At 34.6% G+C, this 22,995-nt stretch overlaps 2 protein-coding genes across 2 annotated transcripts; both read left to right on the top strand.

The window, feature by feature from the left end:
* The first annotated feature begins 33 nt into the window (after positions 1-33).
* On the top strand, positions 34-3,880 carry LOC308693065 (uncharacterized protein). Its single transcript, XM_081369778.1, has 5 exons — positions 34-338; positions 651-858; positions 950-1,053; positions 1,141-1,228; positions 2,064-3,880. Exons 1-5 carry the CDS (start codon positions 156-158, stop codon positions 3,530-3,532), a joined length of 2,052 nt encoding a protein of 683 aa, XP_081225904.1. The 5' UTR covers positions 34-155; the 3' UTR covers positions 3,533-3,880.
* Positions 3,881-5,029: 1,149 nt separating this feature from the next.
* On the top strand, positions 5,030-10,990 carry LOC308694266 (uncharacterized protein). The gene is made up of 4 exons (XM_081371724.1): positions 5,030-5,086; positions 5,801-5,939; positions 7,748-7,832; positions 8,391-10,990. The coding sequence occupies exons 2-4, from the start codon at positions 5,847-5,849 to the stop codon at positions 9,656-9,658; spliced, it is 1,446 nt and encodes a 481-aa protein (XP_081227850.1). The 5' UTR covers positions 5,030-5,086; positions 5,801-5,846; the 3' UTR covers positions 9,659-10,990.
* Positions 10,991-22,995: the final 12,005 nt, after the last annotated feature.

A 22,995-nucleotide genomic window follows, 5' to 3' on the forward strand; every position in this document is an offset into this window, starting at 1 on the left:
TTCAAAATAAACGCTTTTAAAAACTTTTATTTTGAATATGTAGTCCTTCTAGAAACGGAAGTTAAGATGAACACAGTAAACGCCGAATCTTTTGTGTTGTCACATCATTCAATCACTTTACATATCAAAATTTGCAATTATATTGCAATTTTTTTATGACCACAATGGTGGAGAATGAATTATTTCGCAAACAAACTTTGTCTATAATGACACTATTGTCAGAAACAGCTCGAGACGAAATTCAGAAAGTTTTCGACTGTGAATTTCGCACATCCCACAATGAAATTGGTTGTGACAGAGATCCAATATTGGAAATGAATGAGAAACAACGCAGACTGGTACGTTTAGTTTTTGTTCTGCAGATATTCTGCGTGCTATTTCATTTTGATTAAGGGATTTTTTGTCAGTTGTGATCCATCAGACAGTCGGTTCCTGAAATGTTCCCTCTTTGTAGTATTTTATTTCAAGGTTAAGACACATTTTATATGATTATTCAAGTATTTTTCTGTGTTTAACACTATAATAAGTAACTGTATTTCATTCTTTCAAAGAAATGTTCACTTCCATCTTGCTAATTCCAACACTGAACATTAAGGCAGGTGAAGAAGTCCAGAAAAACAAGTAACTTACTTATTTAATATCTGTTGCAGGCAAAGCTCACAGCTGTGATGGAGACCTTTACCAACGTGGCTGTTCAAAAAATATGCAAAGTTTTCAGTTATTGCTTCGCTCTTAAGCCAAACCAGCTGAAGGGCTCTAAAAGTTACCATGGGGATGTAGGAAATGTGAAAGAGATGGTGAAGGAGCATCTGAAGGAAACAGAAAGAAAAAACAATCAAACTGTCAAAAATGTGCCTGGTGAGACGTCCTGCATTTTAATTTAATGTCATTTGTTAAGAATATTTAATCCACTACAATTTTAACTAGTAATTTCTCTCCCTCCTCTCAGATTCTGCAGCTGTAGCTCCATCAGTGTCGACGGAGAGACCGACTATACTCACTGTGTTACCTGAAGAAAATGTACACCCACAAGATTCTGTTAAAGGCCAGCAGGTCAGTTCAATGTTGAAATGATGTTACTCTGATGTGTTTGCCTAGATGCTTGCAACAGCGTTTGTATTGATTTTCTTTTTCTTTCAGTGTGCAGAGGAGGGAAACGTTTCTGAATTTTCTCTTGAGTCGTCAAGTGGTGGAAAAGAGAAGCCAGTGCAAGCATTTTTTATAGAATGTACGTGCTGCACAGCTTTGATATTTAGTGAACTAACAAGCTGAGAAATGTAGAAATAGAGTGATTATTAATTAAATTATTTACTAATGTATTTATTGTTTATTTTTTACACTTCAATATGTTTGGCATTACTAAATAATGAAATACTAGACTCTAGACCTGTTGTTTTCAAACTTCTTCAGGCAGTGGACCACCTCAACATTACAAAATACAATCTCTTTATTTTAAATTCTGTATTTCAAATTCTGGACTGCTTGACACAAGTACCTCAATTTTATTTATTTGATTTTTTAAAAGACATTTTATATATATATATATATATATATATATATATATATATATATATATATATATATATATATATATATATATATATGTCTTGAAATAGCCTCACTTTTCCCGATCCATAGTTTTTTTCTCCTCTTTTTTACTATTTTTTTACGTTACTTTTAGCTAATGAATCGAAATGAGACAATTGTCCACTAGCTAGTTATTTATTAAATCAGGTGTCAATTATAATACATTTAATTTATTTAGATTAGTTTATTAAGGCTTTTATTTCGATTAAAAAAAAAACTATAATTTTGTGAACTTTTATTACAATGTATAGTTACTATTTTATATTTGTATATATTTTAAAACGTAATTTAGTCTTGTGTTGCAAAGCTGAATTTTCAGCCTCATTACTCTAGTCTTCAATGTCACATGATCCTCCAGAAATCATTCTAATATGCTGATTTGCTGCTTAAGAAACACTTCTTATTATTATCAATGTTGATATACACACATACATATACATACTTGTAGTAATTGAAACCCTGTTAATGTTTTGCAGTTGAATACACTACCGTTGCCTCTGTTGAAGACCAGCAACCTGAAGTAAACCCGCAGGCAGAGCAAATCAGTACAAAGTCCAAGAAAACCAAGAAGACAATATCATTTCACTGTAATAAGTGCGGAAAGAAATTTATCTTGAGACATTCACTAAATCAGCACAAATGTGGACATGTAAAAGGGCCTCACAGTTGTGAGCAGTGCGGGAAGAAGTTTAAATTCTTAAATGGATTAGAGAAACACCTACTGCATCACAATTCAGCCGATAAGAAAGGACTCTGTAAAACATGTGGGAAAACCTTCGCCAATGTTAAGATGCACGAACGTGTCCACCTGGAAGTGAAGCCGTTTCTTTGTTCCATATGTGGACACGGCTTCACCGTAAAGGGGAGTTTACTGGCACACCAGAGGATCCATACAGGTGAAAAACCATACAGCTGTGAGACATGCGGGAAGCACTTTACACACTCGGGAAACCTCACCAACCATCTGACTGTTCATTTAAATGAGAAACTGTGGAAATGCAGCCTCTGCGACAAGACATTCAAAACAGAAAAGCAGATGAATTTGCACCAGGTTGTGCATACAGGGGAGAAACCCCATATATGTCATGTATGCGGGCAGAAGTTTGGCCACATTACAAACCTCAGAAGGCATCTCCTTGTGCACAGTGGTGTGAAACGGCATGTGTGTGAAATCTGTTCCAAGCAGTTTTATCAGAGCAAATCTCTGAAGAGGCACATGGCGATACACGGAGCTCTGAAGTCATTCATGTGTGAAATATGTGGAAAGAGCTTTGTTTTTAACTATGCTTTACAGAAACACTTACTCACACATAGTGAGAATTCTGGAGCAAATCCAGATGGCAAATCTGGACGTGGGAAGAACTCTTTCCCGTGTGATGTATGCGGAAAATGCTACAGTTCTACCACTTTCCTCAGAATGCACGAGAGACTCCACTCGGAAAAGGATCCGTACATGTGTAAAGTCTGCGGTAAAAGCTACAGCAGCTTGTATACGCTGAAGGAACATGAGAAACTTCATTCTGGGGTGACGCCGTTCAAGTGTGGTGTGTGTGATAAGACTTTTACCCAGAGAATTGGTTTGAAAACGCACGAGATTGTTCATACCAAAGCTAAACCCTACAAATGTTCTGTTTGTGGGAGCGAATTTGGACTTCCTTACAGTCTTAGACTGCATATGCGCATTCATTCCGGTGAAAAGCCACACAAGTGCGAAACTTGCGGAATGTGCTTCCGCTTATCTGGAAATTTAATCAGACACAAGCGTGTCCACACAGGCGAGAGGCCGTTCAGCTGTGAGGTCTGTGGGAAGAAATTTGTACAACTTAGCCACATGAAGGCACACATGCAAATCCACACTGGTGTGAAACCCTACACGTGCCAGAAATGCGGGAAGAAATACGCATACCGTAGAAATTACAATGACCACAAATGTATACCTGTGTGAAAAAGAAATTGTTTTGAGCTGAATTGCAGTGACATTTTCTTTGTTATATTTACAGTTTCTTTTAGTCAAATTATCTGGAAATGTCATGAAGGTTCACTATCTGTTAAAGGCTAAAATATGTACAATAGCGCAGTGTGTTTGTTTTACCTTTATTTTCTTTCTTAGAAGAAATTCCGGATAAGTATAAATCAATTTTTCATTCATTCAATAGAGATACATTAATGAATTGGTTCTGAAATCAAATAATTTTTAAGCCAGTTATTAATATGCAAAATCAATAGTTCTACATTGCAAATTCCTCATTACAGTGTACTCTCTGGCCAAGAATAAACAGTTTGTTGGGAATGCAATGTTTTTTTTATTATTGTTTTTTATATATAAATATAACATTTTTGGTAGGAAACACTATCATAACCATTCCTGTGGTTAAAGGATTAGTTCACTTCAAAATTAACATTTTAAAAAGTAATATAACATATTTTCAATACACATAATTTACAAATGTCACACATCACTACTGGCATTTAAAAGGATAGTTCACCCAAAAATGAAAGTTTTTTCATTTACGAATCATTTACTCACCCTCTAGTTGTTCCAAACCTGTATGAATTTCTTTCTTCTGCTGAACTCAAAAGAAGATATTTTGAAGAATGTCGGTAACCAAAACAGTTGATGTACCCTATTGACTTTTTTTCCTACTATGGAAGTCAATGGGGTACATCAGCTGTCTGGTTACCAACATTCTTCAAATATCCTCCTTTGAGTTCAGCAGAAGAAAAAAATTGATACAGGTTTGAAACAACTTGAGGGTGAGTAAATGATGACAGAATTTTCATTTTGAAGTGAACTATTCCTTTAATAGTAATCTTTACTATAAATAAAGCACTTGTTGTAATGGTTAAGTTTTCAATACGTTTGACTTTTCCTGTGCTAACAGATAAATTATTAAATGGAGTGGGTTCTCTTAGTTCTCCAGCTTTCTTTAGTATTTCATGTTAAATGGCTTTTATTTTGAAAACTTTGCCTCGGAAGTACAGGAACTGACAATTTGATGGTCGGTCAAGTCTATTTTCCTTAAAACAGGTTCTCAGCATTTGCATTTCAAAGCTAATTTTGCATATTATTAACACAAAACAATAGGCACGGCAAGTTTATTTATATAGCACATTTCATACACAATGGCAATTCGGAGTGCTTTACATAGAATAAATTAAAAGAATTAAAAGAGATAAGAATAATTAAAACAGTTTAGAAAAATAAAATAAAATACAGTACAGTACAAAACTGTAAACAAACCTAACCTATACCCAATAAACAAAACTATTTAATAAATGATCCAGTAAGGGTTCTGAATATTATAAATAGTATAGTATAGTATTATGTATAATCAGTCGTATTTAATTTGTTGACCTGTTAATCTCTAATTAAAATGTAATTACAAATATTGATGGTCAATGGCGCGTATTCGCATACTTTTACTTTGAAATGGTCATGATCAAAAGAGGAAGTGAGAGAGGGAGCGCAACTTTTCCAGGGAGTTTGCATTCCAGACGCGTAATTACGAATGGTTTGCCTTTACATTAAGAACACTTATTGATAACATTTGATTGCATGTATTCAAAATGGCTTAACAGATTGGACTGCCGAAGCAGAAGAAGTCTTTTTCTTAAAGGAGAACTCGGCAACTCTAGCGAACTTTAGTCACTTCTTCGCTGATTTTCCCTTTTGTTGTCGCATGTTTTCCCCACGAGCTCCCCCTACAGCTGTGGGGGGGCGTATATGTCACAACACGGTCGTAAAAAACTTACTTGCGGCGGCCTCCTCCCCCTCTCTACCGCTGCTCATGTGCGTTTGTTTTGATCGGAGCAAGCCAACTGAATCGTGTGGAGCTATGTCTACCGAGGTGGGTAATCTGGTAATACATCATACATGCGTGTGTGTTTATGTTGAATTGCCGTAAAGCGATTCGTGTTTCGCGCTCGTTCTCGTTCTCGTTTCTCACGAGACTTCCAATTTCTATTTTGCCGGGACGGTAGTCCCCAAGTTGCAAGGTTGGTTTTCCGCCTGGGAACGCTGGGGGGAGCGTGGAAAGTCACCAATATCACCAGAACAGGTTGTTTAACCATCCAAATGATTTCTAGACAGTTTTATTAAGTTAGAAAAGTTACCAAGTTCTCCTTTAAGTCTTGCAGAAATGTTATTTTGAAACACATTTCAAACACACTTTCTCATTTTTGCACATCTCGTAATTGTGGTCACTATGTCCAGGTATGAGCAGCTTTTTCAGGGTCAAACTACTCTGTTCATCTTATTCATGCTGGACATGCCAAAGCAGGACACACCAAAGACATGCAGCTCTGCTGAACCTCAGCTCAACATGAAACAGAGAGACACTCAGACTCACATGGTAAGAATTGCTGTTATTAAAATTGTTTGAATAGTTGTAAAGGGCTAGCTTGTATCCTTGCTAGCTTGTATCCTTAAGCCATAGATGGATGGATATATATATTTGAACACCCTGCTATTTTGCAAGTTCTCCCACTTAGAAATCATGGAGGGGTCTGAAATTGTCATCGTAGGTGCATGTCCACTGTGAGAGACATAATCTAAAAAAAAAAAATCCAGAAATTACAATGTATGATTTTTTAACTATTTATTTGTATGATACAGCAGCTGCAAATAAGTATTTGAACACCTGAGAAAATCAATGTTAATATTTGGTACAGTAGCCTTTGTTTGCACTTACAGCGGTCAAACGTTTCCTGTAGTTCTTGACCAGGTTTGCACACACTGCAGGAGGGATTTTGGCCCACTCCTCCACACAGATCTTCTCTAGATCAGTCAGGTTTCTGGGCTGTCGCTGAGAAACACGGAGTTTGAGCTCCCTCCAAAGATTCTCTATTGGGTTTAGGTCTGGAGACTGGCTAGGCCACGCCAGAACCTTGATATGCTTCTTACACAGCCACTCCTCGGTTATCCTGACTGTGTGCTTCGGGTCATTGTCATGTTGGAAGACCCAGCCTCGACCCATCTTCAATGCTCTAACTGAGGGAAGGAGGTTGTTCCCCAAAATCTCGCAATACATGGCCCCGGTCATCCTCTCCCTAATACAGTGCAGTCGCCCTGTCCCATGTGCAGAAAAACACCCCCAAAGCATGATGCTACCACCCCCATGCTTCACAGTTTGGATGGTGTTCTTGGGATGGTACTCATCATTCTTCTTCCTCCAAACACGTTTAGTGGAATTATGACTAAAAAGTTCTATTTTGGTCTCATCTGACCACATGACTTTCTCCCATGACTCCTCTGGATCATCCAAATGGTCATTGGCAAACTTAAGACGGGCCTTGACATGTGCTGGTTTAAGCAGGGGAACCTTCCGTGCCATGCATGATTTCAAACCATGACGTCTTTGTGTATTACCAACAGTAACCTTGGAAATGGTGGTCCCAGCTCTTTTCAGGTCATTGACCAGCTCCTCCCGTGAAGTTCTGGGCTGATTTCTCACCTTTCTTAGGATCATTGAGACCCCACGAGGTGAGATTTTACATGGAGCCCCAGTCCGAGGGAGATTGACAGTCATGTTTAGCTTCTTCCATTTTCTAATAATTGCTCCAACAGTGGACCTTTTTTCACCAAGCTGTTTGGCAATTTCCCCGTAGCCCTTTCCAGCCTTGTGGAGGTGTACAATTTTGTCTCTAGTGTCTTTGGACAGCTCTTTGGTCTTGGCCATGTTAGTAGTTGGATTCTTACTGATTGTATGGGGTGGACAGGTGTCTTTATGCAGCTAACGACCTCAAACAGGTGCATCTAAATTAGGATAATAAATGGAGTGGAGGTGGACATTTTAAAGGCAGACTAACAGGTCTTTGAGGGTCAGAATTCTAGCTGATAGACAGGTGTTCAAATACTTATTTGCAGCTGTATCATAAAAATAAATAGTTAAAAAAAAATCTTATATTGTGATTTCTGGATTTTTTTTTTTTGATTATGTCTCTCACAGGAAACATGCACCTACGATGACAATTTCAGACCCCTCCATGATTTCCAAGTGGGAGAACTTGCAAAATAGCAGGGTGTTCAAATACTTATTTTCCTCACTGTATATATATATATTTATTTGCTTAATCAAAAACAACAACATGTTTATTATATGTCTTGATACATAGTGATGGTCACACAGTAAGAAACATTTCCATGTGACGTGAATTACAGCCTGCGCAGGAGAGCAATGCAAGCAGATGTCTGTTGGTGGAGGACAGAGCAGAAGACGGCATGCGGACTGTAGTCATTGGTGATGGTAATGTATAGTTATCATATTCACATTATTGTCATTTACATAAAAGCCTAAATATATACAGGTCCTTTTGGTAGTATATGTAGTAATGGCTATTTCTTTGTGATGACTGCATTGAGTCTCGTTCTGCACTCACTCATTTTGTCCATTCAAATGTCCAATTTTTTTATATTATTTTTTATTTTTTAGAAAAATCATGTTAAAATGTGAGTAACAAATATGATACAACAGGCTTGGTGATGAACCTTTATTTGTGCATCTCTCAATCATCGTTGCATTGGATTATATGTTGAGCCCCCCGTAATAAAAACTACATGGCTTTGATCACAAAACTACTTAAATACATTTTATGAATGTAGTCTGCTACACTGTTATATAGATTTATTGATTTAGCTGTCAAAATTTCATCTTACTTTTGCCCATATAAATATCAACAACTACACCAAATTGCAGTAGAAAATGTTATCAAAAACAAAAAAGATTGTCAAGGCATTTCATGGGGTCTTAATGGAATATATGTTGTTCAACACTAAGTTTGTATTGTGTTAATTTTTTCATCAGCCGATGACGTGGGCTGGTCTGAAGACCAGGAAGGCGTATTGCAGGCATCAATCGAGCAACCCAAAAAGCCACAGGACAAAGAGTCTTTTGCATGTGAGCAGTGCGGAAAGGCCTTTCCAAAGATGTTCTCTCTTCTGCGACACAAACGTGTGCATTCAGTCAAAAAGCAGCACTGTTGTGAAAAATGCGGGAAGAAGTTCTCACAATTAAGAGCGCTAAAAACTCATCTCCGCCAACATACACAGAAGTTTGAGAAGAAGAAATTTCCCTGCAGTACGTGTGGAAAGAGCTTCAAGGATCTTGCAGCGCACAGACGGGTTCATGCTGAAGTCAAACCATTTATCTGTGAAATATGCGGACAGGGATTTACAGTCAAAGGAAGTTTACACATGCACCAGAGGGTGCACACGGGTGAAAAACCATACACGTGTGATACCTGTGGGAAAAGTTTCTCTCTGATAGGCACCCTAAACTGCCACAAGAAGTTTCATTCAGACGACAGGCCGATAAAATGCAGTCATTGCAACAAGAGCTTCAAGTGCAAGAGTCATTTGAGACGCCACCTTCCTGTGCACACCGGTGAGAGGCGATATACGTGTAAAATCTGTGGTAAATTATTTGCCCATCATGAAGCTATGACACGCCACGTCTTAATTCACACTGGTGAAAAGCCTTACATCTGTGAGGTGTGTGGTAAAAGATTTCGCCAGAGAAGCAATTTGAAAGTCCATATGCGGGTGCATGAAGAGATGCAATTTAAGTGTGAAGTGTGTGAGAAAACATTCCAGCATGAGTTTTTGCTACAGAACCATATGTTAACTCACAATCAGACCGAAAATTCAGGAGATAAGAGCTTCAACTGCGCATTTAAAATGCAGCCACATTCAGAACACAGCAAACCATTTACATGCAAATTGTGTGAGAAGCGCTACAGCAACGTTTATAATCTTCGCATACATGAGAAACTTCACTCGGGGGAGACCCATTTCATTTGTGAGATCTGCGGTAAGGCCTACGCACTCAGGAAGTCTTTTAAAACGCATATGTTGTGCCATTCAGTAGAAAGACCTTACAAATGCATAGTGTGCAGGAAAGCGTTCAAGTGGTCTGGCTCTTTGAAAATGCATATGAAGACTCATACAGATGAAAAAACTCACAAATGTGAGACTTGTGGAAAGACCTTTCGCTTGTATGGAAATTTAAAGCGCCACAAGCGCGTCCATACTGCGGAGAAGACGTTCAGTTATAATGTCTGTTGGGACAGTTGAGTAAAGTTGGCAATAAATTCACCGATTCGAACTTCCCGGGTCAATAACTCGTGAGCTAAACGTTGTTACTACACAAATAACACCTCTTTTTAATCGTAGTAATGTAGACAAACAGCTACAACCTAATTTTCCTCAAAACGAGCAGTGGACAAAATCATAGACAGTATATAAACTGGACACAGCGACCCCATAGGTTTCAACGAAGAAAAGTGAAGCAAATTAGAAGCACTCACTTCCTGATGGCTGAGCGTACTGCGCAGACTCAAACTGAGCTTGACGACGTAGATGTGACGTGAGCAGCCTGTCTTGACAGTTGTAAGTCTTCTAGTAGCTGTGTCAAGTGAAATCTGAATTATTCCTTTCCGAATTATTCCTTTCCGAATCTTGCAGAGACGGAGATTGTGAGTAGGAGCTGTCCATGAGCTAGTAGCAGGAGTAACTTTATGACTCTCTATGGGCTTCCCCCTTGACTTTTTCGGACTTTATGCCTCCATGTCCCCCCGATTGATTGGGAGCTTCTCCTCCTGTCTATACGGTCATTTCCAGAGAGTCGCGTGGTTATGACGCAATCGTTAGCCTACTTTTACAAAAACGGCTTCTACGGGGCCATAACGTAAGATACAAGGAAATGGAGCCTTTTATACACTGTCGTGTTTCTTTAGAAATAAACAATGGACAAATGGAGTCTTTAAACGCCTCAAAGTTTTTCGCTGTCAAAGTAACGCCAAATGAATGGGAGTCAATGGAATGCTAACAGCAGGTGATGGCTTGTTAGCTAATGGCGGCCCCCGGGGGTGGTACGGAATTCGAGAGCTCGATTACCCCCCTGGACAAAATACGTTGATCTCTATGCGCAGGCTTAGAGACAGATCCGAAGGGACCGTCTGCAAAGTGCAAAACCCGAAAAGCGTTACTATGAAAACAGTCAATAACTTCACTGTCACACACTAGTGTCATCAAATTCAGTTCACACATCACTGCTGTCCTGATGGTTATACTACAACACTTATTTGGATAAATATCTTTTTGCATAATTTTTATGACTATTATATATGAAAAATATTCAATAACTTCACTGTAATTCACTGTATTGTTGCCAAATTCAGTTCGCACATCACTGCTGTCTTGATGGTTATACTGCAATGCTTATTTTGGAAAAAATATATTTTTAATTTTATATACAATTGTAAATGTATAATTTTCATGAAAAAACAAACAATGTCTAGTTTAAAATTAGAATTGCTGGCCATTTCCCAGGATTTGTGATAGGCTGTGTTTGTATTGGAATTCATTTGCACTTTCTTTAATAAATCAACTATTAAGTGTAGTGATAAAAAATTGTTTCTAATCATTTTAATGCATGATTGCTTTATCTGGAATTCTACAATTTTTTTCTCTCTCTCAAAATTATACTGTATGATCTGTGTGCTTTTCCAAACTGCACAGCAAGTTTAAGTCTGAGAAATGGACTTTAGTCAGGGTAGACTCCATATTTTACATGAATTAGAATTAAAGGGGTCATGACATGGATTTTCTATATCATTTTAATGTTCCTTGAGGTTCATGTATACAAAGCCCCTAAAAGGGACAAATATGAAATGTGAGGAAAAAATATTTTTCAAAGCTTTTGCGTTTTCTCGCAAAACTTTAGAGTTTCATTCCAAAAGATTTATTTTCCATCAGACCACTGGGGTTATGGAACTTTTTTTTTAATCTAGGAATATTTGATTACTTATGTTTAAGGTTGCTTGCATTTAGATACCAGATCTGTATTTGTATGTCATTGATAACTTCCACTCCTGAAATAAAGCCATCTTGTTTCATAGTCTTAACACAGATAAAACTTTAATGTAGTTGCATTCAAAAAATACATCAACTCATGTTTAGAATTTAAGTCTCTGACTTAATCAGGTTTGGAGCAAAAACATTTGACCATCATCAGTGGAATTATTTATTGATTTTTTTTGTACAGAATACCACAAAACAGAAACATATTATTAATAGAATGCAAAGCGCTCTCTCACAAACACAATTGTGCTCTGTCGCAAAACTTTGGACAAACACTTAATGTTTAATGTCCCGCTGGCAGTGTTTCAGACAGCTCCATACGTGAACAATGGAGTGAGTCATAGAGTTTTATTTTGAACTTGGACTTAAAGAAATACGGTCACTGCTTAGTTAAAGTAATTCATTAAAAATGGCAATACATTCATAGATTTGAAAATAATTGAGTTGGGCCAACTTAATTTCGAACATTGTAAATTGAGTTGGGCCAACTTAATTTTGGACATTTTAAATTCTAAATATTAATTATTGAGTTTGGTCAACTTAATTTGGGAAAATTTTAATTCTAAATATTAATTATTGAGTTAGGCCAACTTTATTTCAAACAATGTAAATGGATTTGGACCAACTTAATTTGGGAAAATTTAAATTCCAAATATTAATTATTTAGTTGGGCCAACTTAATTTTGGAAAATTTTAATTCCAAATATTAATTATTGAGTTGGGCCCACTTAAAGGGTTAGATCACCCAAAAATGAAAATTCTGTCTGTAATTACGCACCCTCATGTTGTTCCAACCCCGTAAGACTTTCGTTCATCTTCGGAACACAAATTAAGATATTTTTGATGAAATCTGAGAGCTGGATCACTCCTCCTGCAGGCTTATGGACACCTTAACTTGCTGGCCCAGAAAATGTATTAAAGACATTGTTAATATAGTCCAAGTGACTCGAGTGGCTCAATCTTAAGTTTATAAAGCGACGAGAATACTTTTTGTGCGCAAAAACAAACAAAAATAACGACTTTATTCCACTTTTCATTTCCTTTTCTCTGGACCTCGAGTTTTTTTTACGTAGTGTAATAGCGTAGCGCGTCTGTGTTTCACGTCACAACGTATCACACATGACCAGAGTCGCCCAATATTGAGCCTACGTGGTGACATGCAACACAGACGCGCTACACTTAAACACTACGTAAAAAGACTCGAGGTCCAGAGAGAAGGAAATGAAAAGTGGAATAAAGTCGTTATTTTTGTTTGTTTTTGCGCAAAAAAAGTATTCTCGTTGCTTTATAAACTTAAGATTGAGCCACTCGAGTCACTTGGACTATATTAACAATGTCTTTTAATAAATTTACTGGGCCAGCAAGTTAGGGTGTTGGGTCAACTTAATTTTGGAAAATTTAAATTCTAAATATTAATTATTGAGTTGGGCCCACTTAATTTCAAACAATTTAAATTGAGTTGGGCCAACTTAATTTTGGAAATTTTGAATTCCAAATATTAATTATTGAGTTGGGCCTACTTAATTTAGAACAATTTAAATTGAGTTGGGCCAACTTAATTTTGAACAATTTAAATTCCAAATCTTAATTATTGAGTTGGGCCCACTTAATTTCGAACAATTTAAATTGAGTTGGGCCAACTTAATTTTTAACAATTTAAATTGAGTTGGGCCAACTTAATTTTGGAAATTTTGAATTCCAAATATTAATTATTGAGTTGGGCCAACTTAGTTTAGAACAATTTAAATTGAGTTGGGTCGACTTAATTTTGGAAAATTTTAATTCTAATTATTAATTATTGAGTTGGGCCAACTTAATTTCGAACAATGTAAATTGAGTTGGGCCAACTTAATTTTGAACAATTTAAATTCCAAATATTAATTATTGAGTTGGGCCAACTTAATTTCAAAAAAATGTAAATTGAGTTGGGCCAACTTAATTTTGGAAATTTTAAATTCCAAATATTAATTATTGAGTTGGGCCAACTTAATTTTGAACAATTTAAATTCCAAATATTAATTATTGAGTTGGGCCAACTTAATTTAAAAAAAAAATGTAAATTGAGTTGGGCCAACTTAATTTTTAACAATTTAAATTGAGTTGGGTCAACTTAATTTTAGAAAATTTAAATTCTAAATATTAATTATTGAGTTGGGCCAACTTAATTTAAAACAATTTAAATTGAGTTGGGTCAACTTAATTTTAGAAAATTTAAATTCTAAATAATAATTATTGAGTTGGGCCAACTTAATTTTTAACAATTTAAATTGAGTTGGGTCAACTTAATTTTTGAAAATTTAAATTCTAAATATTAATTATTGAGTCGGGCCAACTTAATCTAAAACAATTTAAATTGAGTTGAGTCAACTTAATTTTGGAAAATTTAAATTCTAAATATTAATTATTGAGTTGGGCCAACTTAATTTTTAACAATTTAAATTGAGTTGGGTCAACTTAATTTTGGAAAATTTAAATTCTAAATATTAATTATTGAGTTGGGCCAACTTAATTTTTAACAATTTAAATTGAGTTGGGTCAACTTAATTTTGGAAAATTTCAATTCTAAATATTAATTATTGAGTTGGGCCAACTTAATTTTTTACAATTTAAATTCCAAGTATTAATTATTGAGCTAGGTCAACATAATTTTGAACAATTTAAATTCTAAATATTAATTATTGAGTTGGGCCAACTTAATTTTGAAATTTTAAATTCTAAATATTAATTATTGAGTTGGGCTAACTTAATTTAGAACAATTTAAATTGAGTTGGGCCAACTTAATTTTGAACAATTTAAATTCCAAATCTTAATTATTGAGTTGGGCCCACTTAATTTCGAACAATTTAAATTGAGTTGGGTCAACTTAATTTTAGAAAATTTAAATTCTAAATATTAATTATTGAGTTGGGCCAACTTAATTTAAAACAATTTAAATTGAGTTGAGTCAACTTAATTTTGGAAAATTTAAATTCTAAATATTAATTATTGAGTTTGGCCAACTTAATTTTTAACAATTTAAATTGAGATGGGTCAACTTAATTTTAGAAAATTTAAATTCTAAATAATAATTATTGAGTTGGGCCAACTTAATTTTTAACAATTTAAATTGAGTTGGGTCAACTTAATTTTTTAAAATTTAAATTCTAAATATGAATTATTGAGTCGGGCCAACTTAAAGGTGCCCTAGAATGTGAAATTGAATTTATCTTGGCATAGTTAAATAACAAGAGTTCAGTACATGGACATGACATACAGTGAGTCTCAAACACCATAGTTTTCCCTTTCTTATTTAAATCTCGTTTTTGAAAAACACCCCTGAAAAACAGGCGAATCTCCACATAACACCAACTGTGACGCAACAGTTGGGATCATTAATATGTACGCCTCTAAAAATTTGCATATGCCAGCCCATGCTCAGTGCCAGGCGAAACTGCACAGCCGAATCATCAGAAGTTCTGCAGGTGAAGAAACAAGCAGGAGGAGGATCATAGGGAAAATGGCAGATCTATCTATAATCTGATACCGCTACAGTTTAATTCGAAGTTGTTAGTTGCTCTGCCCGTTTCACCACGGACTGTTTTTCTAACCTGGAACATATATCAAGCAGCCAGGCTTCTCTTGGCGTCTCAAACGGACGAAGGGGGCAATTTCAACTAACGTTATATTCCCGCAAGCGGTAAGTAGTGATTTTATTAACAATAATTTACACTGTGTTATCTAGATCCAGCGCGATATTGTTTTTTCCTCGAGAGACATCGTGGCTTGCAAACGAGCGAACGAAGCATGGCAGTTGCTCAGTGTTTGGATGTACAAATGAACACAAAAGTATTTTTTTTAGTTCCTTCATCAGAGCCTCTGGAGAACCAGTGGGTTATGTGAATTTCTGATGTGTAATTGTTCAAGTTCAGACAGATAATGTTTCTCTCAAAGTCGTTCAACACTGTTTATGCATCAGTAGATCGCGTTGCAGTGATAAGATCTTCATTCACGCGATCAACCGGCTGTCATCTGCTCAATGCTGGAAAAGATCTAAATACTTAAAAAACTTCTCATGATTCGTTAATCCCGATAGCTGTAATAGTAAAAACGTATAAAAGCTGTAATAGTAAAAGTTTTCCAGATAGCTCTACATGTAATGCCAGATATTTCATATGCAAGCATGTCAGCCAATCACAGCAGTGGGCAACAACACTGAAGTCTCACAGCAGACACGCCCCTTCAAACAGAGTGTTCAATCCAGGGAATGAAATCAGGCTAGAAAATATGCCTTTTATTTCTAAATTATAACAAATTTTGATCTAAAAAACATACTAACATTATAAGGGCACCCCAGGAAACATTACAAAATAATAAAATAATCCATTCTACGGCACCTTTAATCTAAAACAATTTAAATTGAGTTGAGTCAACTTAATTTTGGAAAATTTAAATTCTAAATATTAATTATTGAGTTGGGCCAACTTAATTTTTAACAATTTAAATTGAGTTGGGTCAACTTAATTTTGGAAAATTTCAATTCTAAATATTAATTATTGAGTTGGGCCAACTTAATTTTTAACTATTTAAATTGAGTTGGGTCAACTTAATTTTGGAAAATTTCAATTCTAAATATTAATTATTGAGTTGGGCCAACTTAATTTTGAACAATTTAAATTCCAAGTATTAATTATTGAGCTAGGTCAACATAATTTTGAACAATTTAAATTCCAAGTATTAATTATTGAGTTGGGCCAACTTAATTTCAAACAATGTATATTGAGTTGGGCCAACTTAATTTTGGAAGTTTTAAATTCTAAATATTAATTATTGAGTTGGGCCAACTTAATTTAAAACAATGTAAATTGAGTTGGGCCAACTTAATTTTGAAATTTTAAATTCTAAATACTAATTATTGAGTTGGGCTAACTTAATTTAGAACAATTTAAATTGAGTTGGGCCAACTTAATTTTTAACAATTTAAATTCCAAGTATTAATTATTGAGCTAGGTCAACATAATTTTGAACAATTTAAATTCCAAGTATTAATTATTGAGTTGGGCCAACTTAATTTCAAACAATGTATATTGAGTTGGGCCAACTTAATTTTGGAAGTTTTAAATTCTAAATATTAATTATTGAGTTGGGCCAACTTAATTTCAAACAATGTAAATTGAGTTGGGCCAACTTAATTTAGAAATTTTAAATTCTAAATATTAATTATTGAGTTGGGTTAACTTAATTTAGAACAATTTAAATTGAGTTGGGCCAACTTAATTTTGAACAATTTAAATTTCACATATTAATTATTGAGTTGGGCCAACTTAATTTTGGAAAATTTAAATTCCAAATATTAATTATTGAGTTGGGCCAACTTAGTTTAGAACAATTTAAACTGAGTTGGGTCAACTTAATTTTGGAAAATTTAAATTCTAAATATTAATTATTGAGTTGGGCCAACTTAATTTCGAACAATGTAAATTGAGTTGGGCCAACTTAATTTTGGAAAATTTCAATTCTAAATATTAATTATTGAGTTGGGCCAACTTAATTTCGAAAAATGTAAATTGAGTTGGGCCAACTTAATTTTGGAAATTTTAAATTCCAAATATTAATTATTGAGTTGGGCCAACTTAATTTAGAACAATTTAAATTGAGTTGGGCCAACTTAATTTTGGAAAATTTAAATTCCAAATATTAATTATTGAGTTGGGCCAACTTAATTTCGAAAAATGTAAATTGAGTTGGGCCAACTTAATTTTGGAAATTTTAAATTCCAAATATTAATTATTGAGTTGGGCCAACTTAATTTAGAACAATTTAAATTGAGTTGGACCTACTTAATTTTGAACAATTTAAATTCCAAATCTTAATTATTGAGTTGGGCCCACTTAATTTCGAACAATTTAAATTGAGTTGGGTCAACTTAATTTTGGAAAATTTAAATTCTAAATATTAATTATTGAGTTGGGCCAACATAATTTTTATCGATTTAAATTCCAAGTCTTAAAGGGACACTAGGCAAGTCTGAGTGTTTTTTCTCTACGAAGCTCCCCCTAGTGTCTGGTAGTAAATGCTTTCAAACACTCTGTCGTAAAAACGAACTGTTGTCCCTCCCCCCTCGCCACGAGCAACCCAGCTGATCAGCTGTCAACCCAGCTGAGCAGAGGAACCGGCTATTTCAAAACCAGTTATGTCTACCGAGGCAAGTAAAGCAATACTTTCTTTCCAACTGATGGCGATTTTTTTTTTTTTATTGTGTTGTCATGCATACTAGTATTTTTACCGGGAACGAACGATATGAACGAGGCGAACTACTGCTTTCGTGTTTGTTTGTTTTTGGGAGAATGGGCATGAGCATAAAAAATATATATATATCGGAGGCTAATATTTGTCTAAAGTTATATTAGCAAGGTCTATAAGTTCATCTGGTAGAATGATGGTTTACCTTTGCTTGTCTAAAAAAACATCAGAACGTTTTTTCTAGCTCGATCATGATATGTGCAACATTTTGCGCGTCTGATATTGCCTATTATCAGACGCGTTGACTTAGTGACATAAAATAAAAGTGTAAGTTACACAAATAAAACCGACAGAGGAACGGCCAAACAACTACAGAAATCAAACGTGTTTGCTAATGACAATGCTAACATCAAAGTTATAGTATCTAGCGTACTAGTAAGCCCGTAACAGACAGTGATCATAATAAAAACCTTTACAGACAATAGCAAACATCCTGAGGTCACAATTACTTGAAATGTAAATATTAAACACAGTTTATTCCAAAGATACTTCCAAGTGCAACAGCAAGAAGGCCAGGTCAGCATCAGTTTTGCAGGCTTCTGTTTCTCTCAGTTCTCGCCATTCTGAAAAAGCCGGTCCGATATTTACTCGAGTCTGACTTCTTGCTCGGTCAGTCTCCCGTTTCCTCTTTCGTTGGTCCTCCGACAAAGATTTCCTAGCTTTCTGCTTCTTTTTTTACAGGCTCAGCCATAACTCAATCTATCGTTGCCCTTTGCTTATACATAGCCGGTGCTTGAATGGGGGTGTGTACGTGTGCAGTGCCATCAAGCAATTCGTTACATCGCGAGACATGATATCACGCGATACTTCCTGACGGCGAGGCCGCCGACCCGCCGGCCCAAAGTTGCAAGTGAGTTTTTTCCGCTCCCGGGCATCAGGGGGGTGCGAAACCACCACCATTCAACCCGAAATAAGTAATATAACCATTCCACTGACTCCGAAGCTGTTCAGTTAAGGTTAAAAAGTTACCTACTGTCCCTTTAATTATTGAGTTGGGCCAACTTAATTTCAAACAATGTAAATTGAGTTGGGCCAACTTAATTTAAAACAATTCAAATTGAGTTGGGCCAACTTAATTTTGAACAATTTAAATTTCAAATATTAATTATTGAGTTGGGCCAACTTAATTTCGAACAATGTAAATTGAGTTGGGCCAACTTAATTTTGGAAAATTTTAATTCTAAATATTAATTATTGAGTTGGGTCAACTTAATTAAAAAAAATGTAAATTGAGTTGGGCCAACTTAATTTTGGAAAATTTAAATTCTAAATATTAATTATTGAGTTGGGCCAACATAATTTTGAACAATTTAAATTCCAAGTATTAATTATTGAGTTGGGCCAACATAATTTTGAACAATTTAAATTCCAAGTATTAATTATTGAGTTGGGCCAACTTAATTTCAAACAATGTAAATTGAGTTGGGCCAACTTAATTTTGGAAGTTTTAAATTCTAAATATTAATTATTGAGTTGGGCCAACTTAATTTAAAACAATTCAAATTAAGTTGGGACAACTTAATTTTGAACAAACCCTTTCACGCATAGTGGTCACTACAGTGGACAGCTATTAAAAATGCATTTTCTTGAATTTGCACGGGTTTTTATGGCAAAGTTGCACATCAATCTCTTCATTGGACCCTTGTGCATCATCCTATAAATTGCAACCAAGTGACAAGCCTTTGTGTTTCTATTTTTTCCCCCTCCAAACTAAGATGGCCAAGGGTCAGTCAGACATGCCAAGTTGCTCCAGAATATCCACCCATTCCTTCTATCCTAGGAGACTCTTGTAGGTAAAAAAAAATATTGCAGCATCAAGCAATATCTAATGAGTCATATCACAGTAAAATTTTCCAAGTTTTTATTTTAGATTGAGAGAAAACTCTGATTAATCACATGTCCACTGTAGTGGACTTCATTCATCAACTGCTATATTTCAGCTACAATTCATAATTATAATGTGAATATTGTTTTTGAAATTTAAAACTTAATCTGCAGTGACTTTTTTACTGTAAATAAATGTACTTGTATTATTAGAAAGTAATTTTCATTGACATTGAAAAAAGTCATGTGATTACATATGTATGACACTTGTAATGCATTACTTTATTTGTTAGATCAAAAAGTAATCTGATTTCATAATGCACATTATTGTAATGTGTTTTTTTACTCATAACATCAAAAAGTAATCTGATTTTATAATGCATGTTATTGTAATGCGTTTTTTTACTCATAACATCAAAAAGTAATCTGATTTTATAATGCATGTTATTGTAATGCGTTTCTTTACTCATAACATCAAAAAGTAATCTGATTACGTAATGCATGTTACTTGTAATGTGTTTCTTTACTCATAACATCTAAAAGTAATCTGATTACGTAATGCATGTTACTTGTAATGCGTTTCCTTACTCATAACATCAAAAAGTAATCTGATTATGTAATATGTGTTATTGTAATGCGTTTCTTTACTCATAACATCACAAAGTAATCTGATTACGTAATGCATGTTACTTGTAATGCGTTTCTTTACTTGTTACATAAAAAAGTAATCTGATTAGGTAATGCACATTACTTGTAGTTAATTACCTGTTAGATCAAAAAGTAATCTGATTAGGTAATGCATGTTACTTGTAACACATTACTTTACTTGTAACATCAAAAAAGTTATCTGAATGCGTTATGCATGTTAGTTGTAGTGCGTTACCCTCAACACTGATCATTTCAGATGAGATTGAAAAAACGTATCGCTAGGTTTTCTCAGAGGAGGGCTATGATAGAAATGTGCATGTCCATCTTGAACATAATCAGAATTATCAGCTAATAAGGGTAAATCTCCATACTCTGGTGTACTGGAGGGAGCATCTGAGTGGTTTCCACAGTTGTACCTTGAAAAATCTGATGGAATCACGTCCTCATGTTCTGATATCATAGATACGCAAAGTGCAACTTGTATGAAGCTGTATGAAGCCTTTGCAATATTTTGCATTTAGATTTTTTGTATATATTTTATAGTTTTCACATGATTTGATATAATTGTATTGATTAGTTCGTTAAATTCACATACTTTATGTGTTTGATTATTGTCTTATATTAAATCTAGTATATCTTAAGTTTAAACCAAACGCATGCTGTCCACTCAAGTGGACATCTGAAGATCTCTTTGAAAAATGTGTAAAAAAATAAAATAAAAATCAATTCTTGTTTTTCATGCCCTAAGAGCAATAAAAACAAAAAATTTAAAATATTAATTATTGAGTTGGGCCAACTTAATTTCGAACAATGTAAATTGAGTCGGGCTAACTTAATTTTGGAAAATTTTAATTCTAAATATTAATTATTGAGTTGGGCCAACTTAATTTCGGAAAATGTAAATTGAGTTGGGCCAACTTAATTTTGGAAGTTTTAAATTCTAAATATTAATTGAGTTGGGCCAACTTAATTTAAAACAATTCAAATTGAGTTGGGCCATTATTGAGTTGGGCCAACTTAATTTCGAACGATGTAAATTGAGTTGGGCCAACTTAATTTTGGAAAATTTTAATTCTAAATATTAATTATTGAGTTGGGCCAACTTAATTTAGAACAATTTTAATTGAGTTGGGCCAACTTAATTTTGAACCATTTAAATTCCAAATATTAATTATTGAGTTGGGTCAACTTAATTTTTGAAAATTTAAATTCTAAATATTAATTATTGAGTTGGGCCCACTTAATTTCGAACAATTTAAATTGAGTTGGGCCAACTTAATTTTTAACCATTTAAATTGAGTTGGGTCAACTTAATTTAGGAAAATTTAAATTCTAAATATTAATTATTGAGTTGGGCCAACTTAATTTTTTACCATTTAAATTGAGTTGGGTCAACTTAATTTTGGAAAATTTAAATTCTAAATATTAATTATTGAGTTGGGCCCACTTAATTTTGTACAATTTAAATTGAGTTGGGCCAACTTAATTTAGGAAATTTAAATTGATTTGGGCTAACTTCATTTTGAATTATTTAAATTAAATTAAACATTTTAATTGAAAATATTAGTTATTGGGTTATGCCAACTTAATTTAATTGAGTTTAAATTGAGAAGACTAGAACAGTGGTTCTCAACTCCAGTCCTCGGGACCCGTTGCTCTGCACATTTTGTATGTCTCTCTTATCTGACACACTCAGTTCAGTTCATGGAGTCTCTCCTAATGAGCTGATGATCTGGTTCAGGTGTGTTAAATAAGGGAGACAAACAAAATGTGCAGAGCAGCGGGTCCCAAGGACTGGAGTTGAGAACCACTGGACTAGAATAATGATGTTGAAAATTCAGCTTTGCCATTACAGGAATACATTTTTTTTTAAATCAAATAAATAGCCTTGGTGATGTGCATAAGAGACATCTTACCAACCACATACTTTTGAACTGTTGTTTTTACAATAGTCAATGCAATGTCTGCTTTGGAGCAGAACATGAGGTCAGAGAAAGAAAACCGCTGGTGTTGGAGTGACAGGATTGCAGGGCATGAGGCCTGAAAATAATTTCCTCCTTAGGGGAAAAACAAAACACAAACAAAACAACACGGCAGATTAAGGCCCAAGATATACAGAGGACACGGGCAGAACCAGAGTGAGAAGCTTTATCCATCTGAAACAGTGCACCAGGAGGAATGACTGCTTTATATGGTATAGTAAATCTTAGTGCATTTCTTTGTAGGCTAGTTCTATGTTTTTTGTTGTTGTTGTTGCTTTGTTGTGCTTTAATTCGCTTTGCTTCTTTGGTTTTGTTTGTTTTGTTTTGTCTTTTCTTTTTCAACAACTGTAAAAGGTATGCTTATCAAAATCGAAACAACTATTTATTAATTCCGCAATAATAAAATAATGTAATTAATGTTTTAGAATTACTAATGTACTAAAGAAGTTCACTCAGTTAAATTAAGGAAAGTAATGGCATTTCCTGTAGGACTTTATTTTGTGGAACAGAACAAAAACGAAAATTTTCATTGAAAAGCAACTTAAATTTGGTTTGTTCATCACACAAAGCTGCTCTATGGTATGCTATATGCTTTATTGAGCTTGAAAGGTTATATCTTCTGAAGGCCAAGTTGTTAAAGTTATGATAATGGATAATATCTTAGTTATTCAAGTGCATTTGAATATCTGAGTGTGCACACTCAAACACCATGTATACAGCAATGATGTGAACAATAGTGAAAGAGAAAAGCTCAAGTCAAAGTGTAGTAGTATAACAATCAGGACATCGGTGATGTGTAAACTGAATTTGGCAAT

Source organism: Scardinius erythrophthalmus (genome assembly GCF_964197995.2).
Source record: "Scardinius erythrophthalmus genome assembly, chromosome: 7".
Taxonomy (NCBI): Eukaryota; Metazoa; Chordata; class Actinopteri; order Cypriniformes; family Leuciscidae; genus Scardinius; species Scardinius erythrophthalmus.